This window comes from Bufo gargarizans, unplaced genomic scaffold (genome assembly GCF_014858855.1).
Source record: "Bufo gargarizans isolate SCDJY-AF-19 unplaced genomic scaffold, ASM1485885v1 fragScaff_scaffold_393_pilon, whole genome shotgun sequence".
Lineage (NCBI taxonomy): Eukaryota > Metazoa > Chordata > Amphibia > Anura > Bufonidae > Bufo > Bufo gargarizans.
In genome coordinates, this window is record NW_025334107.1 from 173,877 (window position 1) to 193,670 (window position 19,794).

The 19,794-nt window shown below is 54.7% G+C and overlaps 1 protein-coding gene across 2 annotated transcripts in view; it reads right to left on the reverse strand.

The window, feature by feature from the left end:
- CAPN11 (calpain 11) overlaps positions 1-17,103 on the reverse strand; it is a 36,886-nt gene extending 19,783 nt beyond the window's left edge. The window contains exons 1-6 of one of the 2 annotated variants that reach the window (XM_044273097.1): positions 16,949-17,103; positions 5,518-5,771; positions 3,153-3,222; positions 661-779; positions 436-569; positions 20-188 (exon numbers count right to left, since the gene is read on the reverse strand). In XM_044273097.1, the coding sequence (XP_044129032.1) occupies positions 20-188; positions 436-569; positions 661-779; positions 3,153-3,222; positions 5,518-5,763 (738 nt within the window). In that variant the 5' untranslated portion in view covers positions 5,764-5,771; positions 16,949-17,103. Of the gene's footprint in view, positions 1-19; positions 189-435; positions 570-660; positions 780-3,152; positions 3,223-5,517; positions 5,772-12,732; positions 12,767-16,948 lie in introns of those variants that run through there. The other variant, XM_044273096.1, reaches the window with a different exon arrangement.
- Positions 17,104-19,794: the final 2,691 nt, after the last annotated feature.

Sequence of the window (19,794 nt, forward strand, 5' to 3'; positions counted from 1 at the left end):
AACACGAGCAGATTCTTACATCAATGGAGCAGCCCAACAGGGACCCTCGCTCCAGTGCGCGGCTGATGATTCTGTCCAGGTCTCGCGGGGCTTTCCGCAGTTCATACATCGTGGCGACGCCACCAGTGAAGTCTTCAAACCCCTCTGTGGTGCTGCCTCCAGAGAGGGCTTCATAGGACCCGTTCAGTCTGGAGGAGGGAAGACCATGGTTACCATCAAACAGGAAAAAACAGGATGTGAGACGTGTACGAGGACCTGAGCGTGCAAGGGTATGAATCTTCTGGTACTGTGACCCTCTAGCTGCACTTTATACGCAAGTATATTACATCATAGAGGTGTTTGCTAAAGTTTTGGCACCACCTCTGCTTTAGTGGGCGATATTGTGGGTGACACTGGGTCACCTGTGGTCTCGTGCGAGGCTTTGATGTCACTCACTTGGCATAGGCTTTCTCCAGCAGTGCACTCCAGAATTCCGAGCACTCGGCAGAGTGCACAAACACCAACTCTCCATCCTTCACCGGCAGCCGGTCGTCGACCACCACGTCCACCCAATCCCCGAACTGCCAGATCTAGAGCCGAGGAGAGGACATACGCAGTGAACAGCCTAGAACTATAACCCCCATCATCCTTTTACATCAGGGATCTCATGCTATGTCCTACCTGGAAATGGAAGATTCCTGCATATTCTTCCTGGAAGCTCTGCCCATGAGGGACGACCCGGTGCAGAAGATCCTCATTCAGAGTCAGGGAACCAATAGCAGCCAGGAGCCAGCAGTCACCTGTAAAGAACCAGACCCCGACCATCAGGACCGCAGACCACCCCATGACTGGAGACCGACCAGGAGAAGGTCCATGAGCTGAGACCCCCAGACCTCAGCAGTGAAGGGTCTGCAGCGCTCTACAACTAGGGCACCCCATAAAGTGACTACCGATACCCGATATTAACCCCTTAGGCACTCACCCCTATTTCACCTTAAGGACTTGGCCATTTTTTGCAAATCTGACCAGTGTCCCTTTAAGTGGTGATAACTTTAAAACTCTTTGACTTATCCAGGCCGTTCTGAGATAGTTTTTTCATCACATATTGTAAAAACAAAAAAATGTACCCAAAATTTGTAAAAAAAAATTGCAAGTTTCCAAGTTTTAATTTCTCTACTTCTATAATACATAGTAATACCTCCAAAAATAGTTATTACTTTACATTCCCCATATGTCTACTTCATGTTTGGATCATTTTGGGAATTATATTTTTTTTTTGGGGGACGTTACAGGCTTAGAAGTTTATAAGCAAATCTTGAAAAAATTCAAAAACCCAATTTTTAGGGACCAGTTCAGGTCTGAAGTACCTTTGCGAGGCTTACATAATGGAAACCACCCAAAAATGACCCCATTCTATAAACTACACCCCTCAAGGTATTCAAAACAGATTTTACAAACGTCGTTAACCCTTTAGGTGTTCCACAAGAATTAATGGAAAATAGAGACACAATTTCAAAATTTCACTTTTTTGGCAGATTTTCCATTTTAATATTTTTTTTCCAGTTACAAAGCAAGGGTTAACAGCCAAACAGAACTCAATATTTATGGCCCTGATTCTGTAGTTTACAGAAACACCCCATATGTGGTCGTAAACCGCTGTACGGGCACACGGCAGGGCGCAGAAGGAAAGGAACGCCATACGGTTTTTGGAAGGCAGATTTTGCTAGACTGTTTTTTTGACACCATGTCCCATTTGAAGCCCCCCTGATGCGCCCCTAGAGTAGAAACTCCAAAAAAGTGGCCCCATTTTAGAAACTACGGGATAGGGTGGCATTATTGTTGGTACTAGTTTAGGGTACATATGATTTTTGGTTGCTCTATATTACACTTTTTGTGAGGCAAGGTAACAAGAAATAGCTGTTTTGGCACCGTTTTTATTTTTGTTATTTACAACATTCATCTGACAGGTTAGATCATGTGGTATTTTTATAGATCAGGTTCTTACAGACGCGGCGATACCTAATATCTATACTTAGTTTTTTATTCATGTAGGTTTTACACAATGATTTCTTTTTTGAAGCAAAAAAAAAACAAAAAAAACATGTTTTAGTGTCTCCATAGTCCGAGAGCCATAATTTTTTTCAGTTTTTGGGCGATTACCTTGGGTAGGGTATGATTTTTGCGGGATGAGATGATGGTTTTATTGGCACTATATTGGGGTGCGTGTGACTTTTTGATCGCTTGCTATTACACTTTTTGTGATGTAAGGTGACAAAAAAAGGTTTATTTAGCACAGTTTTTATTTTACGGTGTTCATCTGAGGGGTTAGGTCATATGATATTTTTATAGAGCCGGTCGATACGGACGCGGCGATACCAAATATGTATACTTTTTATTTATTTATGTAAGTTTTACACAATGATTTCATTTTTGAAGCAAAAAACATCATGTTTTAGTGTTTCCATAGTCTGAGCGCCATAATTTATTCAGTTTTGGGGCGATTGTCTCAGGTTGCGGCTCATTTTTCGCGGGATGAAGTGACGGTTAGATTGGTACTATTTTGGTGGGCAAACGCCTTTTTGATCGCTTGCTGTTGTACTTTTTGTGATGTAAGGTGACAAAAAATGGTTTAATTAGCACAGTTTTTATTTTTTACGGTGTTCATCTGAGGGGTTAGGTCATGTGATATGTTTATAAAGCCGGTCGATACGGACGCGGCGATACCTAATATGTATACTTTTTCCCCCCCTATTTTAAACCAATTTTCTTTTAACTTTATTTGGGGAAAATTACGTGTTTATTTTTTTACTTGAAACTTAATTTTTTTGGGGGGGAAACTTTATTTTTTCAACTTCTTTTTTCACTTTATTTTTTGTCCCACTTTGGGACTTAAACTGATTGATTTCAGCGGGCATCCTGTTCCTATTAACCCCCGCCGCGCCGCAATGTACTTTTAAAGTTAGGACGTACTGGTACGCCCTGGTTCCTTAAGGACTCGGCAAACATGGCGTACCGGTACGTCCTACGTCCCTAAGGGGTTAATAATCACTACTCCAGTCACATCCGGAGCTGCAGCTGCAATTCTGGCGCCCTCTTGTTGTATCTCAGGACCTCACACCTCCCTCCATGCCATACTGGTCCAGTTTGGTGCACTGCGGGAGATGTGGACTCACCTAAGGCCCCCTGACAGATGTCGGTTCTGGTGGCTCCACCGACTATGAACTGTGGATCCGAAGTGATTTCCTGCAGAGAGAATGAACAGGGGTAATGGAGGATGCGATGTGCTGCGTCTATAGATATCACAGTATACAGGCCTTCTCTCTAATAGTAATGGAGGATGCGATGTGCTGCGTCTATAGATATCACAGTATACAGGCCTTCTCTCTAATAGTAATGGAGGATGCGATGTGCTGCGTCTATAGATATCACAGTATACAGGCCTTCTCTCTAATAGTAATGGAGGATGCGATGTGCTGCGTCTATAGATATCACAGTATACAGGACTCATCTCTAATAGTAATGGAGGATGCGATGTGCTGCGTCTCTAGATATCACAGTATACAGGCCTTCTCTCTAATAGTAATGGAGGATGCGATGTGCTGCGTCTATAGATATCACAGTATACAGGCCTTCTCTCTAATAGTAATGGAGGATGCGATGTGCTGCGTCTATAGATATCACAGTATACAGGACCTCATCTCTAATAGTAATGGAGGATGCGATGTGCTGCGTCTCTAGATATCACAGTATACAGGCCTCATCTCTAATAGTAATGGAGGATGCGATGTGCTGCGTCTATAGATATCACAGTATACAGGACTCATCTCTAATAGTAATGGAGGATGCGATGTGCTGCGTCTCTAGATATCACAGTATACAGGCCTCATCTCTAATAGTAATGGAGGATGCGATGTGCTGCGTCTATAGATATTACAGTATACAGGCCTCATCTCTAATAGTAATGGAGGATGCGATGTGCTGCGTCTATAGATATCACAGTATACAGGCCTCATCTCTAATAGTAATGGAGGATGCGATGTGCTGCGTCTATAGATATCACAGTATACAGGCCTCATCTCTAATAGTAATGGAGGATGCGATGTGCTGCGTCTATAGATATCACAGTATACAGGCCTCATCTCTAATAGTAATGGAGGATGCGATGTGCTGCGTCTATAGATATCACAGTATACAGGCCTTCTCTCTAATAGTAATGGAGGATGCGATGTGCTGCGTCTATAGATATCACAGTATACAGGCCTTCTCTCTAATAGTAATGGAGGATGCGATGTGCTGCGTCTATAGATATCACAGTATACAGGACTCATCTCTAATAGTAATGGAGGATGCGATGTGCTGCGTCTCTAGATATCACAGTATACAGGACTCATCTCTAATAGTAATGGAGGATGCGATGTGCTGCGTCTCTAGATATCACAGTATACAGGCCTCATCTCTAATAGTAATGGAGGATGCGATGTGCTGCGTCTATAGATATTACAGTATACAGGCCTCATCTCTAATAGTAATGGAGGATGCGATGTGCTGCGTCTATAGATATCACAGTATACAGGCCTCATCTCTAATAGTAATGGAGGATGCGATGTGCTGCGTCTATAGATATCACAGTATACAGGCCTCATCTCTAATAGTAATGGAGGATGCGATGTGCTGCGTCTATAGATATCACAGTATACAGGCCTCATCTCTAATAGTAATGGAGGATGTGATGTGCTGCGTCTATAGATATCACAGTATACAGGCCTCATCTCTAATAGTAATGGAGGATGCGATGTGCTGCGTCTATAGATATCACAGTATACAGGACTCATCTCTAATAGTAATGGAGGATGCGATGTGCTGCGTCTAGAGATATCACAGTATACAGGCCTCATCTCTAATAGTAATGGAGGATGCGATGTGCTGCGTCTATAGATATCACAGTATACAGGACTCATCTCTAATAGTAATGGAGGATGCGATGTGCTGCGTCTAGAGATATCACAGTATACAGGCCTCATCTCTAATAGTAATGGAGGATGCGATGTGCTGCATCTATAGATATCACAGTATACAGGCCTTCTCTCTAATAGTAATGGAGGATGCGATGTGCTGCGTCTATAGATATCACAGTATACAGGCCTCATCTCTAATAGTAATGGAGGATGCGATGTGCTGCGTCTATAGATATCACAGTATACAGGCCTTCTCTCTAATAGTAATGGAGGATGCGATGTGCTGCGTCTATAGATATCACAGTATACAGGCCTCATCTCTAATAGTAATGGAGGATGCGATGTGCTGCGTCTATAGATATCACAGTATACAGGACTCATCTCTAATAGTAATGGAGGATGCGATGTGCTGCGTCTATAGATATCACAGTATACAGGCCTCATCTCTAATAGTAATGGAGGATGCGATGTGCTGCGTCTATAGATATCACAGTATACAGGCCTCATCTCTAATAGTAATGGAGGATGCGATGTGCTGCGTCTATATATCCCCGCCTCGTGGCAGACCGCTCAGCGGACTCACTGATGGTCGCTTCCATCGGACGCCCTGGACTTTGCTGGAGCCCGGTCCCAGCTCCTTGAAGCCGAGGGAAGAGGCGGCAGTGGGGAAGTGGGGGTCCTCGAAGAGGGAGCCGTTCTCCAGGCAGGACTGACGCAGGCTCTCGTAATCCTGGTTCAGGTATTTCACTGCGCAGTCGTGGGATCCCACACCCGCCGCCTTCAGCCGATCGATTTTCAGCTTTGATGCAATTCCTCCAAAAGGCATCATCTTCTGTCCTGGAGGGAAATGCAAAAGAAACTCATTGGACGAGGTGCGGGGGCGAAGGGGGGGGGGGGGGGAGGGGGCGAGTAACGTCTCATTAAATATTCACAGCAAATAGTTTATACAGCGACAGCTGCAAACAACCGAGTGTCCTTATAAAAAAAACGCCCCGCGCCCCCACACACCTGGCCTGCAGGGAGCCCAAACACCCTACACAAACACCCAGCCCGCGGGGAGACCAGACACCCAACACACGGGGCGCCCAGACACCCAAACCGCGGGGCGCCCAGACACCCTACACAAACACCCAGCCCGCGGGGCACCCAGACACCCGGCCCGCGGGGAGACCAGACACCCTACACAAACACCGAGCCCGCGGGGCACCCAGACACCCAACACACGGGGCGCCCAGACACCCAAACCGCGGGGCGCCCAGACACCCTACACAAACACCCAGCCCGCGGGGCACCCAGACACCCGGCCCGCGGGGAGACCAGACACCCTACACAAACACCGAGCCCGCGGGGCACCCAGACACCCAACACACGGGGCGCCCAGACACCCAAACCGCGGGGCGCCCAGACACCCTACACAAACACCCAGCCCGCGGGGCACCCAGACACCCGGCCCGCGGGGAGACCAGACACCCTACACAAACACCGAGCCCGCGGGGCACCCAGACACCCAACACATGGGGCGCCCAGACACCCAAACCGCGGGGCGCCCAGACACCCGGCCCGTGGGGAGACCAGACACCCTACACAAACACCCGGCCCACGGGGCGCCCAGACACCCGGCCCGCGGGGCGCCAAGACACCCGGCCCGCCCAGACACCCGGCCCGCGGGGCGCGCAGACACCCGGCCCACGGGGCGCCCAGACAACCAACACAAACACCCAGCCCGCGGGGCACCCAGACACCCGGCCCGCGGGGCGCCCAGACAACCAACACAAAAACCCAGCACACGGGGAGCCCAGACACCCGGCCCAGATAACTAGTATATAGAGCGCGCAGATAATTACAATCCCTTGAAAAAGTATTCATACCCCTTGGGATTTTATGTGACAGACCAACACCAAGTACGAGTCTGTGTGAGGTGAGAAGAAGAGGAGACGAGGTCTTCACAATGTTTAGTAAATAAAGGTCTGGAAAGTGTGGCTTGCATATGTATTCAGCCCCCTGTACTCTGATCCCCAAACCAACTCCATTCAGAAGTCTCCTCATTAGTAAATAGAGTCCACCTGTGTGTAATGTCTTCTCAGTAGAAGGGCTCTTTCACACGAGCGGATGCCGTGCGGGTAATCTGCAGCGTGAATGAGAGCCGAGCCGCGCTCCGGACAGCAGAGACGCGGAGCGGTAACATGACTGATGACGCTCTGCGCCTCTCTGTGACCTTTTTACTACAAAATCACGGTGACAACTTTATCTCTCTCTGATTCTGTAGTAAAAAGGTCACAGAGAGGCGCAGAGCATCATCAGTCATGTTACCGCTCCGCGTCTCTGCTGTCCGGAGCGCGGCTTGGCTCTCTTTCATGCAGCGGATTCCACGCATGGCATACACTTGTCCGAAAGAGCCCCAAGGCCCCATGCCCACGACCGTTCCGTGCATTGGGGACCACGCCGGGACAGATTGAGACCTATTCAACTTGAATGGGGAGCCAAGAGGTCCATGGTCACTGTGGAGGAGCTGCAGAGATCCACAGCTCAGGTGGGAGAATCTGTCCTCAGGACAACTAGTCGTGGACTCCACAAATCTGGCCTTTATGGAAGAATGGCAAGAAGAAAGCCATAAGAAGTCCCATTTGCCACAAGCCATGGACGGGACACAGCAAACATGTGGAAGAGGGGACTCTGCTCAGAGGAGACCAAAGCGAAACTTTTTGCTTAAAAGCAAAAAGCTATGTGTGGGTGAAGCTAACTGTGACACGTGGCAGTGGTGGCATCATGCTGGGGGAGGCTTTTCTTCAGCAGGGACAGGGAAGCTGGTCAGAGGTGATGGGAAGATGGATGACGCTAAATACAGGGCAATCCTGGAGGAAAACCTGGCAGAGGCTGCAAAAGACTGGAGACCGGGGCGGAGGTTCGCCTTCCAGCAGGACAACCACCCTCAACATCCAGCCAGAGCTACAATGGAAGGGTTTAGATCCAAGCGTCTCCATGAGTGAGAACGGCCCAGTCACCGTCCAGACCCGAGAATAGCTGCTCACAGACGCTCTCCATCCAGCCGGACTGAGCGCGAGCTCTTCTGACCAGGAGAAAGGGCAAAGCTGGTGGAGACGGACCGCAAAAGACCCGCAGCTGTAAGTGCTGCGAACGGTGGTCCTACAGAGGCCTGACTCGGGGGGTGAATACTAATGCAACCGCACTGTCCATTACTAAGCATTGTGGAAACCTCGTCGTCTTCTCGCACAGACTTGTTACTTTGTGTCGGTCACAGAAAATACATTTACGTTTGTGGGTGTAAACGGAAAAAAGGTGGAAACGTTCAGGGGGTGTGAATACTTTCTCAAGGCACTGTAGTACATAGAGCGCAATGCCACAAATAGCTGTATCGGTGAGATATGGCGGCGTAGGACAGTGCGACCACAGAGACCCCGCCATTACCACGTCCTCCATTCAAAACCTTATTCACACTGAGACAATGAAACCGCGGGGAGCGAGAAGAGACTGCAACCGGAGGGCGAAATAATCTGCAGGAGGAGAAGAGGCAAGAGCAATGCTCTGCAGATCTCTAGAGAGGTCAGAGGTGTAATAATCTGCAGGATATATCACTGTGTATCTGTCGGGAGGTAGTGAGGACAGAGCAATGTTCTGCAGATCCCTAGAGGTCAGAGGTGTAATAATCTGCAGGATATATCACTATGTATCTGTCAGGAGGTAGAGAGGACAGAGCAATGTTCTGCAGATCTCGAGAGGTCAGAGGTGTAATAATCTGCAGGATATATCACTGTGCATCTGTCAGGAGGTAGAGAGGACAGAGCGATGTTCTGCAGATCTCTAGAGGTCAGAGGTGTAATAATCTGCAGGATATATCACTATGTATCTGTCGGGAGGTAGTGAGGACAGAGCAATGTTCTGCAGATCCCTAGAGGTCAGAGGTGTAATAATCTGCAGGATATATCACTATGTATCTGTCAGGAGGTAGAGAGGACAGAGCAATGTTCTGCAGATCTCTAGAGAGGTCAGAGGTGTAATAATCTGCAGGATATATCACTGTGCATCTGTCAGGAGGTAGAGAGGACAGAGCGATGTTCTGCAGATCTCTAGAGGTCAGAGGTGTAATAATCTGCAGGATATATCACTATGTATCTGTCAGGAGGTAGAGGGACAGAGCGATGTTCTGCAGATCTCTAGAGGTCAGAGGTGTAATAATCTGCAGGATATATCACTATGTATCTGTCAGGAGGTAGAGAGGACAGAGCGATGTTCTGCAGATCTCTAGAGGTGTAATAATCTGCAGGTATCACTATGTATCTGTCAGGAGGTAGAGGGACAGAGCGATGTTCTGCAGATCTCTACAGGTCAGGTGTAATAATCTTCATTTCTGGCACCACATTGTGCAGCTCCACCCTATTAGCGCTGTGTGGGGCCCGGGGCCCCTGGTCCTCCCTCATATGGGGGAGGGGATGATATCAGATTCAGCGCTGATCCAGAGCCAAAGCTCATAGTAAAGGAGGCAGGCTTCCGGCGGATAGGTGAGATCATCTGCAGGGAGTGACCTGCCGCCCTCTACAATGACATCACTGCGCGGTGACATCACGCGGTTCCTGTGATGGGATTTTACGGTCTGGAGGCTCCGGCCGCCTCTCCGGGACCTGCTGTTTACACTGAGATTACCCGGAGCAGCCACCGCCTAATAAGGATCGGGACTACGGCGTAAATATTTACACTGCCCCTCCCCCGGTGAAGCCGCAGTCCTGTGCTAGAGGCCCGGTCTGTAGGGGGTCACCACCAGCCGGTTATTAAACCGCCGCACACGCCAGAAACATGGAGGCTCAGCAACGTACGTCAGAGGGAGATCGACAGCTGCAAGACCCACCGCCCCCCGGACAGTCCTCCGTCAGGCGTCTCCCCCCCCCCCCAGACGATCCTCAGTCAGGCGTCTACTCCCCCGGACAGTCCTCCGTCAGGCGTATCCCCCCCAGACAGTCCTCCGTCAAGCGTATCCCCCCCAGACAGTCCTCCGTCAAGCGTATCCCCCCCAGACAGTCCTCCGTGAAGCGTATCCCCCCCAGACAGTCCTCCGTCAAGCGTATCCCCCCCCAGACAGTCCTCCGTCAAGCGTATCCCCCCCAGACAGTCCTCCGTCAAGCGTATCCCCCCCCAGACAGTCCTCCGTCAAGCGTATCCCCCCCAGACAGTCCTCCGTCAGGCGTATCCCCCCCAGACAGTCCTCCGTCAAGCGTATCCCCCCCAGACAGTCCTCCGTGAAGCGTATCCCCCCCAGACAGTCCTCCGTCAAGCGTATCCCCCCCCAGACAGTCCTCCGTCAAGCGTATCCCCCCAGACAGTCCTCCGTCAGGCGTATCCCCCCCAGACAGTCCTCCGTCAGGCGTATCCCCCCCCCCCCGGACAGTCCTCAGTCAGGCGTCTACTCCCCCGGACAGTCCCCCGTCAGGCGTATCCCCCTCCAGCCCGGGCGTTCCTCCATCAGGCGTATTCCCCCCTGGACAGTCGTCCGTCAGGCGTACCCCCCCGGACAGTCCCTCCGTCAGGCGTCTCCTCCACCCCCCCCGGACAATCCTCCGTCAGGCGTATCCCCCCCCCGGACCAGTCCTCCGTCAGGCGTATCCCCCCCCCCGGACAGTCCTCCGTCAGGCGTATCCTCCCCCCCCCGGACAGTCCTCCGTCAGGCGTATCCTCCCCCCCCCGGACAGTCCTCCGTCAGGCGTATCCTCCCCCCCCCGGACAGTCCTCCGTCAGGCGTATCCTCCCCCCCCCGGACAGTCCTCCGTCAGGCGTATCCTCCCCCCCCGGACAGTCCTCCGTCAGGCGTATCCTCCCCCCCCCCGGACAGTCCTCCGTCAGGCGTATCCTCCCCCCCCCCGGACAGTCCTCCGTCAGGCGTATCCTCCCCCCCCCGGACAGTCCTCCGTCAGGCGTATCCTCCCCCCCCCCCGGACAGTCCTCCGTCAGGCGTATCCTCCCCCCCCCGGACAGTCCTCCGTCAGGCGTATCCCCCCCCCCTGGGACAGTCCTCCGTCAGGCGTATCCCCTCCCCCTGGACAATCCTCCGTCAGGCGTATCCCCCCCCCCCCCGGACAGTCCTCCGTCAGGCATCCCCCCCCCCTGGACAGTCCTCCGTCAGGCGCTCTCCCCCCCTGGACAGTCCTCCGTCAGGCGCTCTCCCCCCCTGGACAGTCCTCCGTCAGGCGCTCTCCCCCCCTGGACAGTCCTCCGTCAGGCGCTCTCCCCCCCTGGACAGTCCTCCGTCAGGCGCTCTCCCCCCTGGACAGTCCTCCGTCAGGCGCTCTCCCCCCCCCCCCCTGGACAGTCCTCCGTCAGGCGCTCTCCCCCGTTCCTCCATCAGGCGTCTACTCCCCCCACCCTCTGGACAGTCCTCCTTCAGGCGTCCTCTCCCCCCCTGGACAGTCCTCCGTCAGGTGTCTCCCCTCCAGTCCATTTATTATAAGCTAGCTACAGAATGGGAAAGAGTGGAGCTGATATGCATATCCACCAGGAGGAGGAGCTACAGCTAGAAGGAGTATCACTCCATTATATGGGAATGTGCTTGGACAAAACATTTCTTGGAGCTTTACCGCCTCCTGACTGAATCTATGGCTTATTCTACAGGTCCTCCACCCGACACCCCCCCCTGGCCAGCCTCCACCCGACACCCCCCCCTGGCCAGCCTCCACCCGACACCCCCCCCTGGCCAGCCTCCACCCGACACCCCCCCCCTGGCCAGCCTCCACCCGACACCCCCCCCTGGCCAGCCTCCACCCGACACCCCCCCCCTGGCCAGCCTCCACCCGACACCCCCCCCCTGGCCAGCCTCCACCCGACCCCCCCCCCTGGCCAGCCTCCACCCGACACCCCCCCCTGGCCAGCCTCCACCCGACACCCCCCCCCTGGCCAGCCTCCACCCGACACCCCCCCCCTGGCCAGCCTCCACCGACACCCCCCCCCTGGCCAGCCTCCACCCGACACCCCCCCCTGGCCAGCCTCCACCCGACACCCCCCCCTGGCCAGCCTCCACCCGACACCCCCCCCTGGCCAGCCTCCACCCGACACCCCCCCCTGGCCAGCCTCCACCCGACACCCCCCCCTGGCCAGCCTCCACCCGACACCCCCCCCCCTGGCCAGCCTCCACCCGACACCCCCCCCCCTGGCCAGCCTCCACCCGACACCCCCCCCCCTGGCCAGCCTCCACCCGACACCCCCCCCCTGGCCAGCCTCCACCCGACACCCCCCCCCCTGGCCAGCCTCCACCCGACACCCCCCCCCTGGCCAGCCTCCACCCGACACCCCCCCCCTGGCCAGCCTCCACCCGACACCCCCCCCCTGGCCAGCCTCCACCCGACACCCCCCCCCTGGCCAGCCTCCACCCGACACCCCCCCCCTGGCCAGCCTCCACCCGACACCCCCCCCCTGGCCAGCCTCCACCCCCCCCCCCGGCCAGCCTCCACCCGACACCCCCCCCCTGGCCAGCCTCCACCCGAAACCCCCCTCCTGGCCAGCCTCCACCCGACACCCCCCCCTGGCCAGCCTCCACCCGACACCCCCCCCCCGGCCAGCCTCCACCCGACACCCCCCCCCTGGCCAGCCTCCACCCGACACCCCCCCCCCCTGGCCAGCCTCCACCCGACACCCCCCCCTGGCCAGCCTCCACCCGACACCCCCCCTGGCCAGCCTCCATCCGACACCCCCCCCCCGGCCAGCCTCCACCCGACACCCCCCCTGGCCAGCCTTCATACCATCCAGTCCCTCCAGCAGATGCTGTCAGCCCCGAGGGGCAGATCTCAAGCCTACATACCTGAGGAGATCCCCGCCATGAGCAGAAGTGTGTGTGCAAGAGCTGGAAGCCGCGGAGATGTTGGCTGCAGGTAAGCGGAATAAAAAAAAAAAAGGGGAAGATGGTGAGAAAAGCAGAAAGTCACATGCGAGCAGACTCCGCGCCGGCCGGAGATTATACCGCTATCCCAGGCCTGAGGCCTCCACCCGCTACCTGGATTCAGCAGGAGATGTGCAGCCCCCGAAAGACGAACAAAATATACGACCCCCCCAAAAACAGCGCTGAGTCACTGCAGGGGCGTCACGGGTGGAAAGGAAGCTACAAAACCTGGGACTGGAACCGCGATGGGGTCTCACATTACCCCAATGTGGAGGAGCACCCCGGGGGCGCACAGCGGGGGACGGGACCCTTTGCATCTGGTCCCATTGTCCTGTGGGAGGAGTAGGCCCACTTTGCATTCAGAGCTGATGGGAGTAGTAGGCCCACTTGTCAGCTTATCAGTTACCAGGGATCGGAGCGGAAGTGACCGCTAGCTCTTCTGTACACCCCACGTCCTGCCGCCTGACCCCAGGAGCTGACCGTCCAGTGCCGCTAGGGGTGTCAGAGATTGGGCAACGTTGATCCTGCAGCTCAGGAGGAGTCCACCTCGCGGTACAGGCACTGCTGCGGAGGAGGGAAGATGGAGGCCGCCGCATCACCAGAACATGTCCTGCCCTCCCTGAATATCTCAGCTCTGCAGATCCCAGAGGGCGGCTGGTTGACAAACGCATCTGATCGTGACCACAGGTACAGAGGAGCGGAGCCTCAGCTGTGACAGGTTAACAAGGCGTCGCCGCATAAAGCAGGTCTCCCCTCGCCACCCCATTCCCAGGCCTCGCCCGATACAGGCAAATATGACGGCGAGGATTCTGGCAGCTCCGCTGTGTACCTGGGAGTACAGCCGATCCACGCCCCGCAGGTGAGCACCCCGTCCGGACTGAGCTACCCCCCCCCCCCCCCGCACTGCCTCAGCCCTCCATACCGCCTCCTCCTCCGCACCCCTCCACAGCGCCTCCTCCTCAGCCCCCCTGAACACCGCCTCCTCCTCCTCAGACCCCCGCACCCCTCCACACCGCCTCCTCCTCAGCCCCCCTCAACACCGCCTCCTCCTCCTCAGCCCCCCGCACCCCTCCACACCGCCTCCTCCTCAGCCCCCCTCCACACCGCCTCCTCCTCCTCAGCCCCCCGCACCCCTCCACAGCGCCTCCTCCTCAGCCCCCCTCCACACCGCTTCCTCCTCCTCAGCCCCCCGCACCCCTCCACACCGCCTCCTCCTCAGCCCCCCTCAACACCGCCTCCTCCTCCTCAGCCCCCCGCACCCCTCCACACCGCCTCCTCCTCAGCCCCCCGCACCCCTCCACACCGCCTCCTCCTCAGCCCCCCTCAACACCGCCTCCTCCTCCTCAGCCCCCCGCACCCCTCCACACCGCCTCCTCCTCAGCCCCCCTCAGCCCCCCGCACCCCTCCACAGCGCCTCCTCCTTAGCACCCCGCACCCCTCCTCCTCAGCCCCTCGGACCCCTCCACACCACCTCCTCCTCCTCAGCCCCCCGCACCCCTCCACACCACCTCCTCAGCCCCCCGGACCCCTCCACAGCGCCTCCTCCTCAGCCCCCCGGACCCCTCCACAGCGCCTCCTCCTCAGCCCCCCGCACCCCTCCACAGCGCCTCCTCCTCAGCCCCCCGCACCCCTCCACACCGCCTCCTCCTCAGCCCCCCGCACCCCTCCACACCACCTCCTCCTCAGCCCCCGGACCCCTCCACACCGCCTCCTCCTCAGCCCCCGGACCTCTCCACAGCGCCTCCTCCTCAGCCCCCAGGACCCCTACACAGCGCCTCCTCCTCAGCCCCCCGGACCCCTCCACAGCGCCTCCTCCTCAGCCCCCCGGACCCCTCCACAGCGCCTCCTCCTCAGCCCCCCGGACCCCTCCACAGCGCCTCCTCCTCAGCCCTCCGCACCCCTCCATACCATCTCCTCCTCAGCCCCCCGCACCCCCTTTGCGGCCCTTCTCACCCTCCGCAGTCTTAGGGTCCAGGTGGGATGTAAAGAGTGCTGTGGGTTTGGTCTCATGACTTACACGCGTTATTTGCTGCGGGGGTCACAGTAGATTTCCCCGTTTCCACCTCATAGGGCGAGATCCGCAGTATAGACTGACACGCTGTGGAGTTCACATCCTCCTGACGGGTCAGTGTACGCAGCGGATCTGCCACATGTGAACACTGCCTTATTAACAGCCGATACCGACTTCTCTCCAGATTCCGCACGTCGCCCCCTCTGCTCACAGGGGGATTCTGGTGGCCGCGGATCTGCTGGAGATTAGCGCTGAGCGAACTTGTGTTTTAAGTTCGGCGTCTAAAGTTCCGGTTATCGAAGTCTCCCGTTATGGATTCGGCTACCACGGACCATGACTGAATTCAGAATCCATAACGGGAGACTCCGATAACCTGAACTCGAACTTTAGACGCCAAACTTAAAAACACAAGTTCGCTCAACACTACTGGAGATGCGAGCCTGAGCGGGCCGCAGCCGTGACATCGCGCCGACCGGCCGCAGCCGAGACATCGCGCCGACCGGCCGCAGCCGAGACATCGCGCCGACCGGCCGCAGCCGAGACATCGCGCCGACCGGCCGCAGCCGAGACATCGCGCCGACGGCCGCAGCCGAGACATCGCGCCGACCGGCCGCAGCCGAGACATCGCGCCGACCGGCCGCAGCCGAGACATCGCGCCGACCGGCCGCAGCCGAGACATCGCGCCGACCGGCCGCAGCCGTGACATCGCGCCGACCGGCCGCAGCCGAGACATCGCGCCGACGGCCGCAGCCGAGACATCGCGCCGACCGGCCGCAGCCGAGACATCGCGCGACCGGCCGCAGCCGAGACATCGCGCCGACCGGCCGCAGCCGAGACATCGCGCCGACCGGCCGCAGCCGAGACATCGCGCCGACCGGCCGCAGCCGAGACATCGCGCCGACCGGCCGCAGCCGAGACATCCCGCCGACCGGCCGCAGCCGAGACATCCCGCCGACCGGCCGCAGCCGAGACATCCCGCCGACCGGCCGCAGCCGAGACATCGCGCCGACCGGCCGCAGCCGAGACATCCCGCCGACCGGCCGCAGCCGAGACATCCCGCCGACCGGCCGCAGCCGAGACATCCCGCCGACCGGCCGCAGCCGAGACATCCCGCCGACCGGCCGCAGCCGAGACAGTCGGCAGATGTCTGTGAAGGTTCTCATTTATCCAGGTCATGGTTTATCTGTAAAGAATAAATCACGGCGACTGGACGTCCTGGAGATTTCTTGAAAACCTTTCACTTGTTCTTCCAACGAGCTTCTCAATTCTGAGTGACTGTACAGCAATTCTGGGAATAATATGTAACTGAATCCACATCTGGTCATTATACCCAGCCTGGGGTCAGGGGTCATTATACCCAGCCTGGGGTCAGGGGTCATTATACCCAGCCTGGGGTCAGGGGTCATTATACAATAGATGTCTAACCCCCCCCCCCCCCCCCCCGCCTCTATTCAAGCTTGGCTTCTGACCCCAGGCTGGGTATAATGACCCCTGACCCCAGGCTGGGTATAATGACCCCTGACCCCAGGCTGGGTATAATGACCCCTGACCCCAGGCTGGGTATAATTACCAGATGTGGATTCAGTTACATATTATTCCCAGAATTGCTGTACAGTCACTCAGAATTGAGAAGCTCGTTGGAAGAACAAGTGAAAGGTTTTCAAGAAATCTCCAGGACGTCCAGTCGCCGTGATTTATTCTTTACAGATAATAGTCTGCAGAGTGCACCCATCATCCCTGCTGGGGCCGATAACAGGGAGCAATAGTCTGCAGAGCGCACCCATCATCCCTGCTGGGGCCGATAACAGGGAGCAATAGTCTGCAGAGCGCACCCATCATCACTGCTGGGGCCGATAACATGGAGCAATAGTCTGCAGAGCGCGCTGACACGGGGCCCCTGGTCACGGAAGTCGCTGACAGGAGCCGGGCCCCGCCGCCGCCCCGGGGCTTCTGGGTAATCTGCGCCGCCCAAAATAAACTACAGACGGGATCCGGTCCCCGGGGAAACACCCTCCCCGGCAAGGACGGGGTTTACCGGGCGCAGACAGAAGGGGTTAACAGCTGTCCGCCTCCGGCGCACCCGCAGATGGGTGTGGCCACAGGCGGCAAGGGGTTAATGCTACTCACGTGACGCTGCCGGCTGGCCCGGTGCTGCGGTACCGCAGTGCGTGTCTGTGTGTACGGGCGGAATCCGGACAGCCGCTCCCCGCTACAATGTATCCGCTCAGCCACGCCCTCGTACCCGGGGGTGGGCAGGGCTCGGCAGTGGGCGGGGCCTCCGCTCTGATCTCTGCAGAATAGATACGGCTGTCAGTCTGCGAGCCAAGCGTGCGCGATGTGCTGCAGGCTGCAGACTATTCCCCAGAGGAAGCGACTAATACCGAGAAATACGATTATTGTATGTGAGGAACAAGCCAAAAACCTCCAAACCTGCAGAGCATCACATCCGCATACCGATCCTGAGGTGTCAGCAGCTCCACCCCGAGAAACCGGACCGCACAGTACAACCTCTGTATAGACTGCACAGTACAACTCCTGTATACACTGCACAGTACAACTTCTGTATACACTGCACAGTACAACTCCTGTATACACTGCACAGTACAACTTCTGTATACACTGCACAGTACAACTCCTGTATACACTGCACAGTACAACTTCTGTATACACTGCACAGTACAACTCCTGTATACACCGCACAGTACAACTTCTGTATACACTGCACAGTACAACTTCTGTATAGACACTGCACAGTACAACTTCTGTATACACCGCACAGTACAACTTCTGTATACACCGCACAGTACAACTTCTGTATACACTGCACAGTACAACTTCTGTATACACCGCACAGTACAACTTCTGTATACACTGCACAGTACAACTTCTGTATACACCGCACAGTACAACTTCTGTATACACTGCACAGTACAACTCCTGTATACACTGCACAGTACAACTTCTGTATACACTGCACAGTACAACTCCTGTATACACTGCACAGTACAACTTCTGTATACACCGCACAGTACAACTTCTGTATACACTGCACAGTACAACTTCTGTATACACCGCACAGTACAACTTCTGTATACACCGCACAGTACAACTTCTGTATAGACACTGCACAGTACAACCTCTGTATACACTGCACAGTACAACATCTGTATACACTGCACAGTACAACTTCTGTATATACCGCACAGTACAACTTCTGTATATACCCTGCACAGTGCAACTTCTGTATATACCCTGCACAGTGCAACTTCTGTATACACTGCACAGTACAACTTCTGTATACACTGCACAGTACAACTCCTGTATATACACCGCACAGTACAACTTCTGTATACACCGCACAGCACAACTCCTGTATACACTGCACAGTACAACTTCTGTATAGACACTGCACAGTACAACTTCTGTATATACACTGCACAGTACAACTTCTGTATACACTGCACAGTACAACTCCTGTATACACTGCACAGTACAACCTCTGTATACACTGCACAGTACAACTTCTGTATACCCTGCACAGTACAACTTCTGTATACACTGCACAGTACAACTCCTGTATACACCGCACAGTACAACTTCTGTATACCCTGCACAGTACAACTCCTGTATACACTGCACAGTACAACTCCTGTATAGACACTGCACAGTACAACTTCTGTATACACTGCACAGTACAACTTCTGTATACACTGCACAGTACAACTCCTGTATACACTGCACAGTACAACCTCTGTATACACTGCACAGTACAACTTCTGTATAGACACCGCACAGTACAACTTCTGTATACACTGCACAGTAAAACTCCTGTATACACTGCACAGTACAACCTCTGTATACACTGCACAGTACAACTTCTGTATAGACACCGCACAGTACAACTTCTGTATAGACACTGCACAGTACAACTTCTGTATATACACTGCACAGTACAACTCCTGTATACACTGCACAGTACAACTTCTGTATACCCTGCACAGTACAACTCCTGTATACACTGCACAGTACAACTCCTGTATACACTGCACAGTACAACTCCTGTATACACTGCACAGTACAACTCCTGTATACACTGCACAGTACAACTTCTGTATATACACTGCACAGTACAACTTCTGTATACACTGCACAGTACAACTCCTGTATACACTGCACAGTACAACTTCTGTATACACTGCACAGTACAACTCCTGTATACACCGCACAGTACAACTTCTGTATACACTGCACAGTACAACTCCTGTATACACTGCACAGTACAACTTCTGTATACACTGCACAGTACAACTTCTGTATACACTGCACAGTACAACTCCTGTATACACTGCACAGTACAACTTCTGTATACCCTGCACAGTACAACTTCTGTATATACACCGCACAGTACAACTTCTGTATATACACTGCACAGTACAACTCCTGTATACACTGCACAGTACAACTCCTGTATTCACTGCACAGTACAACTCCTGTATACACTGCACAGTACAACTTCTGTATACCCTGCACAGTACAACTCCTGTATACACTGCACAGTACAACTCCTGTATACACTGCACAGTACAACTTCTGTATACACTGCACAGTACAACTTCTGTATACACTGCACAGTACAACTTCTGTATACCCTGCACAGTACAACTTCTGTATATACACCGCACAGTACAACTTCTGTATATACACTGCACAGTACAACTCCTGTATACACTGCACAGTACAACTTCTGTATACACTGCACAGTACAACTTCTGTATACACCGCACAGTACAACTTCTGTATACCCTGCACAGTACAACTTCTGTATACACTGCACAGTACAACTCCTGTATACACTGCACAGTACAACTCCTGTATACACTGCACAGTACAACTTCTGTATACACTGCACAGTACAACTTCTGTATACACTGCACAGTACAACTTCTATATACACTGCACAGTACAACTTCTGT